Genomic DNA, 10,374 nt, shown 5'->3' with positions numbered 1-10,374 from the left:
CAGCCTGTCCTTCCGGCAGCCAGCCCCTGGACAGCAACAGGGCAGTGCCCACAGGCACAGGGACTGCCAGGAACGTAAGCCATGTGCAGGGCCAGGATTGGGCCCGGGGGATTCATTGCACAGCAGAGGGGTCTCATGCCCACCTGCACAGTCATGCACTGGGCCAGTACCCGTGAGTGCCACCCAGATGCCAACCCACACCCCCACGCCGCGCACCTTGCCCCAGCAATGCCAAAGGGACACAGAATCAGAGGCAGCGACCCACAGCCACCGGCGAGGACCTCAGCTTTATTGCAGCCCCTCCAGCATCCCCTCCCGATGGCTCCCACCCCTGGCGCTCACCGTTGGCTACCGGCGCAGCACAGGGAGGCTGCAGGCCCTGCACAGAGCCAGGTTTGCAAAACCTTCGCCCAGCCGAGGTCCCGAGGTGCTTTAGTACCTTTCTTTCCGCGTTTCCCATGCACCAGGTGTGTCGCCTCCCCGCCGGCAGCGCAGCAGAGCAGCGCAGCAGGGCAGCGCAGCAGGGCAGCGCAGCACAGCAGCGCAGCAGGGCAGCGCAGCAGGGCAGCGCAGCAGAGCAGCGCAGCAGAGTAGCGCAGCAGGGCAGCGCTTACGCGGAGGCTGTCGAGAGGCTGGAGCAGAGCCTATGGGTGTGGTGAGAAGGGGCCAAGCAGGACCAGGAGGAGCAGGGGCGAGAGGAGCTCGCAGCAGCCCCGGCTCGGGGGCCCGCCGCTGGCCGTGGCTGCCCGGGAGGCGAAGACCTTCCTGCCGCCGAGGGGCTGCGGTGGGCGGAAGTTGTTGGTCATGGTCAGGAGCCGGGGGCCGTCGGCCGGGAAGTGCAGGGTGCTGACGAACGCCCGCAGCTAGGCAGGGGGAGAGGCAGAGGTGGGCAGCCGCTTCGCCAGGCACCCGAGCTCCCACCCCTCTTGTGAGTCCCCTTCCGTGTTGCGCCCTGTGGCACAGGACCCCACAACGCGACCCAGTGCCAGTTGGTTGTCCCCTCGGGGCCCCTCGCTGCTCTCCTGAGCCCAGACCCAGAGGGCGAGCACGGAGGCAAGGTCCTGCGAGGATCAGCTTTGGAGTTTCAGAGGAGTTAATCGGCTGCCACTGCCTGTCCAGCACTTAACAGAGCAGCTGGCCCATGACACCCTCAAGGAAATACATCTGCTAAGATGCTTGGGCAGCAGAGGAGAACTCCATCCCTACATCTACCCACCTCCTGGGAGCCTCTTCTGAGCTCCACTGGGTTCACTTCCATTTCCCTTTACCAATAGCAGGGCTGGGCAGCAGAGCACTGCAGGATTGCTCCCCACTGGCAGGTGGGCACAGCTCTGTTAATGGCCAGGTGTGCCAGGAGCACAGGGAGAGCCTTCCCTGCTTCAGGGCCAGGTGAAGCACGAGCAGAGGGGCTGCTTTTTGGCCACCCAGGGGGAGCAGCCCTCGGGATGCCCGGGGCTGTGCACACAGTACCTGTTCCCGTCCGATCTCCACCGGCTCCTCAAAGATGGTCCAGGTGACAGCCTGGCTGCAGTCGGGGGTGGTGAGGGAGCCCTGGTAGCGGTAGTACCCGGAGAGCTGGCTGGGCAGCAGGGTCTGCAGGCGGAAGGTGGAGGCCAAATCCACGGACTGCCCTGCAGGGTGGGACAGGAGCGTTCGGCCAGAGACTCCGAGCGGATAGCAGGGCTACCCCCATCACTTTCCCAGCAGGCCAGCAGGACCCCCCCAGCCCACCCTGCGGGGTGCATCCCTTCCCTCCCAAACCAAGGTCTCTCCTCTGTCTGTCCCTGCCTCGGTGAGGAGGTGACTCACCGGCGCTGGAGACATTCCTCAGCCCTGCCACGATGGTGTTGTAGTTGGCATTCGGAGCTTCAGAGACCTGCGGGGGGTGAGAGTAAGCAGCTGGAGCAGGGTCGAGCAGGGTCATCCTGCACCTGTGAGCATCCACCGACAGAGCTGGCCCCAGCTCCACGTTGCTGCAGGGCAGTGGTGGGGGTGGGTAAGCTCCCAGCCAGGACCCCCTTACATGAAGCTGGTGGTGGAGTCGTAACACCTTTCACTGCTGAGGCTACCCAGCACCCTCTGACACTGACCCAGCCTCTCCACCCTGCCTCACTCCCCTGGAGTGGCCATGTGGACCCTCCCCAAGCTGCACCCTGAGCAGATGATTCCCTGCAAAGGAAGGGGTGGTCCCATTCATGGGCAGCATGAGCCCTCACAGACCCACCTGGAAGAAGCAGCCCAGGACAGCCAGCCCGTTGGGATGCGCCTTGGCCTCTGCCAGCGTCTGGTACTTGACGTTCATGTGGACGATGTGCAGCTGTGGAAAGCACAGAGGGACCAAGCATCGGCAGCGGTCTCTGGCTGCCCCCTCAGCAGTGGGATGCTTGCCCATGGCTCTCCCTGTGCAGCCTGGGGACACACAGCCAGACGCTGAGCCAAGGAGCTCCCAGGAAAGCCCTCTCAGTGCCATGGGCGCTGCCACAGGGCGGCCGCTCGGAGGACCAAAGCCCCCGAATGAAGCAGGCACCTTTGGAAGGGGCTGGGCAAAGGGGGCCAGTGGTCCCGGCGCGCCTGCCAGACACAGTACATCCGTTCTGCTCTCCACTGGCAGGTCATTAATATTTGAGCGACTCGGAGCCTCTCTCCCCCAGAAGGCTCCGTGTGCTCTCGCTCGCTGGCTCCGCCGCCGGCCCCGGCGGGGCGCAGAGCCCTCCAGTCCCCGCTGAGTGCCTCCGACGAGGCAGCTTGGCCCACCCACCGCGCAGAACAACCTTGAGCCTCCTGTCAGTCACTGAGCACACGGCCGCGCCGAGCAGCGGCTGCCTGCGTCCCACCGTTGGCACAAGGCTGCCGTGACCAGGAGCACGGTGGAGCTCGCTGGCGCAGCACCGGAGCCCGGGCAGCCTGCTGCAGGGGCACAGCAGCACCACACTTCCCCATCTCACCGAGGACCAGGGCCACCCCAAGAGCAAAGCAGGTGCTTTCTCTCACCCACCTCCATGGGGAGTTGGTGTCCATCCAGGGTGTGCTCAGAGCCATTCCCGACCAGGCTGCCCCAGTGGAAGTGGAGCTGCAGTGCTCGGTACCTGCCGGGGAGGCCCCCGCCGCTGATGGTGAGGTGCTCCGAGGCCAACTCACTCACCAGGCTCAGCATCACTGCAGGGGCAGTGGGACAGGGTGAGGAAGAGGCCTTAAGAAGTGGGGGGGGGTAGGATGGGCAACAGCCCTTGCACACCTGGGCTCACCCTCCCCAGGCTTCACCCCAGCACCGGCACAAACCCACGGGGTGGGTGCAGCTGGAGGGCACAGAGGCGCCAGGGATGGTGGCAGAGCTGATCCCCAGCCGGGGCGGTGGCCAAGGAGCTCAGGCATGGGCAGGTGCCTGGCCACAGCACGCACCTGTGTGCCCGTCGTTTGTCAGCCTCCACTTGCCAGGGGGTGCCAGGTCGTAGCCCTCAAAGAGGATGTCCCCCAGGCCGCTGTCCCGCTGCAGCCGGCGCCGGTCGATGTTCACTGGGGACTGTTTCTCACCACCACAGGTAGCTTGGAGCTCCTTCCAGTGGCTGGGGCCTGCAGAGGAGCAGGGCCACCGCTCTCACCAAGCTGCTTGCCACCCCTGGCGGGGGGCCGTGAGGCCGTCTTGAAGGTAGCTGTGTGCCCTGCCAGTCCTGCTCTCCCTGTCGTGCTGGCCTGCTTCTGTGCCCTCCTGCCCAGCCAGCCTTGCTCCCTGGTGATAAGTGGGGGCTTGCTGCAGCCTCAGCTCTAGCTCGGCAGGAGTCCCTGGTGGGGCTGGGGCTATCGTTAGCCCAGCAGCAGTGTCCATCCCTGCACACTGCTGCTGAAGGGCAGGCTTTTCTCCCAGCCCATTCTGCCCAGCAGCCCCAGGGGCTGTCCTGACCACCATCCCACCCCACAGCCCCTGGGCTGGGGTTCATGCCAGGGCTGGACTGGGGGTTGCTCTACACAGAGGGAACAGACCACCCCTGCAGGGGAAGGGCAGACTGCAGCCACCGAGAAGGGGGCAGAGGGCTTGGAGCCCTTTCACAGGACACAAGGTTTGGGGTTAGCCTATTTCGGCCTTGCCAGGCTGGTTTTGGCCAGTGGTGGCAGGTGGCAGCACAGCCTGGCCACACCACTCGTCCTGGGGCAAATGCCATGTGGGGTTCTGCATGACAACAGGATGCCCATCCTGGGGCATCACTGTGGCAGGGGCTAGGCAGGGACACAGCAGCACTGGCAGCCAGCAGGACCCACTGCAGAACCCCAGTGGTGCCTGGGGGTGCTGAGCAGAGCTTCCTGTGGCTGCCACCACAGTCAGACCACACACCCCATACACGTGCCCCACTGTCCCACTCACCCTGGTATCATCTTCTCTTGCAGCATGCATTGTGGGCCACAGCCTGCCACCCTGCTGGTCACTGCTCCAGGGTGGCTGCAGTGATATCCAACCCTTCACCCAGCAGCCACAGGGCAGCCCACGCTGCGGGTGCCAGGGTGGAGGTGTTGGTACTGGACACTGCCAATGCAGTTCCAGTCAGGGAATGGGAGGTCCCCTGACGGCTCCAGCCCTGTCCACCCTGGGATACTCCAGTCCCAGGGGAGCACAGGGCATCCCTCCACGGACACTGTTGGCTCTGCTCTGGCACAGGTGATGGCTGGGCAGCCTTTGGCTGACTCCCCAACCAGTACCCTCTGTATCCCCTACGATGAGGGGCTGGAGGGCTGTGCCCCCAGCAGCATCCCATGGGTCAGCTCGCACATTCTCTTCCCTTCCTCTTGGCCAGCCAAACCCAGAGTTTGCTTGCCCCCTCCTACCCCACTCTGCCCAGCCTCCTCTCCTCTCAGTACTACAGGCAGTTTTCTGCCTGGGAAATCTGGGAAGTGCCAGCCTGTCCGTGCCACTGCCCCACCAGCTCCCTGGTATGGTGCCGCTGGGTGACCCCAGCAATTACTCGGTGCCTTCATTAAGGAACCATCACCTGGGGCCCTGCTGTGAGCACACGGCCGGCTCGGCGCTGCCCGGAGCCGCTTCCCACCGGCCCTGCTCCGCTGCTGAAGGCTGCCCTCGGCGCCGGGCCGCTGATGTTAACTCGCTGGGATCACCCAGCCCTGCTCCAGCGGGGAGAAGTGGAGTGCCAGGGCCTGTGTGCCACGGCAGCTGGGCACGGGGCATGTAAACCCAAGAGCTATAAACCAGCTGGGCCGTGACGGCTGATTAAATGCTCGTTGATCCTTAATTAACCTTTTACAAGCCATTTACATGTTGCAAGACAAAGTGCCCCCAGCCATGCTTCCCTTCCCCATTTGCCTGCCCAAATGGAGCTGTCCCTCCTGTGCCCCACGGCCCCCTCGATGCCTGTGCCCGGCTGGGGTCGTTAATGGCACAATTCATTTGCTCCAGGTGAAGAGGGAGGGGGACAGGGCCTGGACCTAGCTGGGGCAGGGAGCCAGGGCTGAAGCTCTCCAAGGAGCTCAGGCACTTGTGCCCAGCCTAGAAGTGAGGCTCAGCCAACCATTCCCACCTCGGGGTGGTGCAGGTGAAGTCACTCTGCTCCGAGCCACGCTGCCCACCGCAGCCCTGCCAATGCTGCTGAGGGTCACCCCTCAGCTGGGCACCGTGCGGCGGCACAGGGGTTGGAGTCCCCGCAGCCCGACGCCCCCGGCCCACAAGGGGCACCACTCACCGCAGCTAGGGTCCTGCGAGTCGTAACACCACTGCCCTGCGGAGAGAGGAGAGCTCAGGGCAGCTGATGGGGACGGGCACCCACCCGCCCCCCAAGCCCACCCCCGGCAGCCAGGGCACCCCTGAGCACAGCCAGAGGTCCTGCCAGCACTTCTCTTCATGCCAGTTATTCTTGGCACTGGTGCTGTCGCACTCTCCCTGCCTCCCCCGGCCGCTCCGCAAGGAAACCTCCCTCAGCACCGCTCCCAGGCAGCACAACCTCGCTGCTCGTGGGGCTCCTACCCTGGCTGCTGCAGGGCCCCCTCTGCCTCTTAACCACCCTGGGCAGCCAGGGCAGCTCCTCACACTACACCAGATGCCCTGCTCCCTGCCAGCCCCGGCTGAGCAGGGAGCTAAGGGAGGGGGGAGACTGCTGCAGCCCTCCCCGGTGTCTCTCACGGCTCCCCGCAGGTGGGCTGGCAGCAGCAGGCAGCCGCTGGAGGCTGCAGCAGGCAGGGGCTGGCAATGGGCAGTGCCCACGCTGCGGGGACAACACTCACCCTGTCACTCAGGGCCACCTTAGCTGAAGCTGCTGAGCTCCCACCAGCACTGCTGCCTGCACTTAAGTGGCTGTGGGGACTCTGTGCTTGATGCCTGGTGCCAGTGCAGCAGGTGCAGGCATGCTGAGAGGATGCCAAGGGGATGCCAAGGAAGCCAGAGCTCCACTCCTGCTGTCTGTAGATCCATCCAGGATCATCAGCTCTACGATGGGAGCTAGGGAGCATGTCCCTTCCCTCCTCAGCACCCTGTACTGCTCCTGCCAGGACGCACAGAGAAGCCCAGTGCTGGCCAGGGTCAGCCTACACGAGTGGTCTCCATGGATGGCCAAGGAGCTGTGCCAGCAGGCTGGCTGCAGGCAAGCTGAGCCCTGCTCTTGTGCCAGCCGCTCAGACTGGCAGGACTCAGGCAACCCAGCCTGCCTCCACCTGTGCTGCTCGTGGTCCCAGCCTGCAGCACCACTTCCAAAGCCTCACTGTGGTGGCACAGGAGACACCAGCCCCAGAGGAGAGTCAGGAGCAGGACTCAGAGGGTCCCTGGGTCAGGGACCTCAGGCTCTCCTCTCAGTCCAGGGGGAAGCCAAGCTCCTGGGACACCCTCAGAAGCACCCCACCAACCCTTGCCTGACCTCAAGCATCTTCTGGCAGGAGCCAGGTAGTGCCTGCTGCTGCCAGCCTGGCACAGCTGCAGGTGAGCACCCCAGTGCCTGGGTCCTGGCACAGTGACATTTCATCCTTGGTGTGGCAGATGGGCTGAAGCCCACGACCCCAACTCCTCAGGGGGATCCTGGCCCAGACATCTCCTGCTAGGATAGATCATCCTGGGCAGGTCAGGACCCCCCCTGAGCGTAGCAGCACTGGGGGCCATCCACTAGTGGGGAGGAGGATGGTGGGAGGGCAGGAGTCAGTTCCTGAGTCAGACCAAGCCCCCCAGTTCCTACCTCCAGCACCCCAGCCCCACATCTCCCCAACGACACAAAGGGAATGAATGGGACCGAGATGAAGGAAATGAATGGGGCTGGCACGAAGGGAATGAATGGGGCTGGCACAGGCACACCCCAGCCCCACGACCCCCTGTCCTCTTCCCACCACAGGGACCCACCGTCCCCTCCAGCCACCCCAGCTACCCCAGGAGGATGGGCAGAGCATCTCGTATCTCATCTCATCTCACCTCCCGTGGCTGCTCGCACGACGAGAGGCAAAGTCAGGAAAGTTATCCCCAGCCCTTGTGTCCCCATGCCGGTGGCAGGCTGGGCAGCAGCGGGCGGGGGCCCCCCGGCCTCCTCCGCAGTGCACCCGGGCAGGCGGCAGGGCTGGGGCGGGAGGCAGCGCTGCCAGCCCGGAGAAATCCTCCGCTCCAGCCTGTGCTCTGCTGTTAAATATTCATCACAAGGGCTGAGTTTTAACTCCTCGGATGCTAGGAGGGAGCGAGGGGGGGCGGGGGGGAGGTAAGGGGGAGCGGTCCGGCCCCCAGCCAGCCCCTCTGCGCAGTGCCAAGCCCCTGCTCGATGCCAGCCCAAGGGCAGGAGGCAGGGACGAGGCAGGGGAAGGCAGGGGAGCAGAGGGTTGGCATAGCCTAGGGGTGTAAAGCACTGCCTGGCCTCCTGCCCTCCGAGAGGTGAGGGGGTGGCCCCCCAGTACCACCCTGTTTGCCATCCCCAAAGCAAGGGGTGGGCAGCATCCCCACTGGGTGCCATCCTGCCCCTCGCCCCCCAGTGGTGCCCACTCTTTGCAGGCACAGCCTGTGGGTCAGCCTTCCCCCACTCCAGCGTTGGTAGTCCCCCTGCTGAGGCTGGAGCCTCTCATCAAGGACCATGGGGCAGGGCCATACCATGGGGATCCGTGGGCCAAATCCTGCTCATCAGTGCAGACAGAAGCCACTCCCCAGGCAAAGCCCAGCAGCCCCCCGCAGCCCCCCAGCATCCTTAGGGCACAGGTGGCCCTCCCGGGCCACCCAGGAGCAGCACACTGGTGGGGCAAGATTCATCTCTGTCCCTGGCACAAGGTCGCAGCACACCACGGCAGCTCAGCGGGGCAGTGCCAGAGCACGAGCCTCAGCACCCACCTGGGCATCTCGGGAGCCTGGCACGGGCGTCCTGCGCTGGTGAACGCAGGCGTTCTGCTCCTCCCCGCGAAGGCTGTCCCCATTGCACCTGTCCGGGCAGGGCGCACAGGAGCCAGCACGGTGCCAGCGCAGCTCCGCACTCCCAGCAGGCAGGTGGGCAGGGGGTGAGAAGACAGGAGCGTGGTGTTGGCACATGCTCCTAAAATATCCCTGCCGACTTCAGGCGGCAGAGGAAAGGAGGCCACGGAGCCCACAGCCTGCAGCCCCTCTCGGCCCTGGCCGGGAGCGCTGCCGAGGCGCTGCCAGGATGAGCAAAGCGGCAGCGGCGCAAGGGCAGCGCGAAGGAGCCTCCTGCTGCCAGCTTGGCCAGGGCCGGGGTCCGGCTCAGCAGAGCCACTTGGCTGCCGTGTGCCACAGGGGACAGCACACCCAGCGGGGCGCGTCCTCAGAGGGGGATCTCCGGGACACCCTTGCTGCCCCCGGGCAGGGGCCGCGTGTTCGGGCGGCAGCGCAGGGCTCCCCCAGGCTGCTCTGGATCTGCGCCAGGGCTGGCGCTTGGCCCCTGCTCCAGGGATGAGGTAGTTTGCAGAGGGCTGCGATCATCCTTCCGGAGCGAGTTGGAACCGGGTGGGCAGGGGAGAGGAGGTCTCAGCAGGTCTGCAGCCTGCTGCCGGGAAGGAGAGGAGCAGCTCCAGCATGCGGCAGGGACCAGGACCCCCTCGAAGGCAGGAGCCCACCAAGGGGCACAGGCTCCATCACCTGCCTGCAGCTAGTGGGTTTTTGGCAAGGAGGGCAGGAGCAGGGACAGCTCATGTCGGGAACAAGTCCCTTGCCCCACAAAGGGCCCTGCCAGGGCAAGCAGTGGCAGACTCAGCTAGAGGACCCATGGGGAGAGCCCTGCATGGCTAGAGGGGAACACAGACCCTGGCAATGCTCAGCAAGGATGTGCCAAAGGTAGAGCAGAGCACAGGAGGAGAGAGGGCATTGAGACACATGGAAAGGCAATGACAGCAGTGAGGTGCTGTGCCCATAACCTGCTCCTGCCCTGCTCCTTAGGGAGCACCACTGGCTGCTGGCAGTGGCACCAGGCAGGAGCAAGCTCCAGTTTCTATAGGAACCAGATCAAACCTTCAAAGAGCTGCTCTGGGCTTGCCGGCCTCCTGCTGCCAGGGTGCTGGTGGGGAGCTCACAGTCAGTCCTGAAGCTCTATGTTGTGCCTAGGGAGACACCCGGGTCCATCACCCTGGCACCATGCAGCCAGGAGGCAGCTGGGGTCCACACAGACACAGGCAGTCACAGCACCAAGGGTGAGAGCCATGACAGGGGAAAAAGCCACTGAAAAGTAAAAATAGTTCCTCAAGCTGCAGCCATCGATCAGCCACGGGCACGGTGCCACCCTGCTGGGAACCCCCACTGCATGCACCGGCAGCAAGTGCAGCAGCAGCACGCAGCAGAGCGCCACGAAGAGCTCCTGGAGGTAACTCCTGTGCTGCCACCAGGAAGCCTGAGCTGACAGGGACAAGACTGATCCTGCAGACTGCGGTTCACATTGCCCAGGGATGGGTGCCAGTGAAGGGCTGCGGGTGCCAGTGAAGGGCTGCGGGTGCCAGTGAAGGGCTGCGGGTGCCAGTGAAGGGCTGTGGGTGCCAGTGAAGGGCTGTGGGTGCCAGTGAAGGGCTGTGGGTGCCAGCGAAGGGCTGTGGGTGCCAGTGAAGCAAGTGCAGTGAGGAGGCGAAGTTTAAGGGGAATAAATCCTGCAGCTGCCTTTGTCCATGAAGATCTTCAGTGTCTCCAATAAGCTGCTGGTAGCCAGGGCAGAAGCTGGGAGCAGGGCAGGGAGCACAGCAGCAGCCTGCTGTTGGCACTGCCACAAAGGAGACACTGTGGCTGGCAGATGTGCCCTGGGCACAGGCACAGCCCCTTCATTCATCCCCGGCTCCCACCAGCACCAGGGACAGAGACATCTACCCTCCCGTGTCCTGGCACCCCCCAGGGTCACTGCCAGGGCAAGGCCCCAAGTGCCCGGCGTGGTCCCAGGGGCTGAGCGCTCCAGGTGCGGTGCTGAGCACGGCTGCCCATCGCCCTCCCAG

The 10,374-nt window shown here is 64.8% G+C and overlaps 1 protein-coding gene across 1 annotated transcript; it reads right to left on the bottom strand.

Annotated features, from left to right (window-relative positions):
* Positions 1-583: 583 nt before the first annotated feature.
* On the bottom strand, positions 584-7,572 carry LOC104309047 (carbonic anhydrase 15). The gene is made up of 8 exons (XM_009910308.2): positions 7,391-7,572; positions 5,685-5,720; positions 3,400-3,570; positions 2,996-3,156; positions 2,225-2,317; positions 1,810-1,876; positions 1,471-1,631; positions 584-863 (listed from the first exon to the last, which is right to left on the bottom strand). The coding sequence occupies exons 1-8, from the start codon at positions 7,455-7,457 to the stop codon at positions 645-647; spliced, it is 975 nt and encodes a 324-aa protein (XP_009908610.2). The 5' UTR covers positions 7,458-7,572; the 3' UTR covers positions 584-644.
* Between the last annotated feature and the right edge of the window lie 2,802 nt (positions 7,573-10,374).

The sequence above is a fragment of the Dryobates pubescens genome, chromosome 25, assembly GCF_014839835.1.
Source record: "Dryobates pubescens isolate bDryPub1 chromosome 25, bDryPub1.pri, whole genome shotgun sequence".
NCBI classification, from domain to species: Eukaryota; Metazoa; Chordata; class Aves; order Piciformes; family Picidae; genus Dryobates; species Dryobates pubescens.
The sequence above is the reverse complement of the archived record's forward strand: the minus strand, read 5'-3'. Positions and strand labels throughout refer to the sequence as shown.

Bases quoted from the DNA above. Each gene is read 5' to 3' on its own strand.
- LOC104309047 (XM_009910308.2), bottom strand. From the start codon at position 7,457: ATGGGGACACAAGGGCTGGGGATAACTTTCCTGACTTTGCCTCTCGTC. The intron at 3,157-3,399 runs GTGCGTGCTGTG...CTGCCCCTGCAG, and splicing joins GACAAACGACGGGCACACAG to TGATGCTGAGCCTGGTGAGT. The intron at 2,318-2,995 runs GTGGGTGAGAGA...TGCTTTCCACAG, and splicing joins GACACCAACTCCCCATGGAG to CTGCACATCGTCCACATGAA.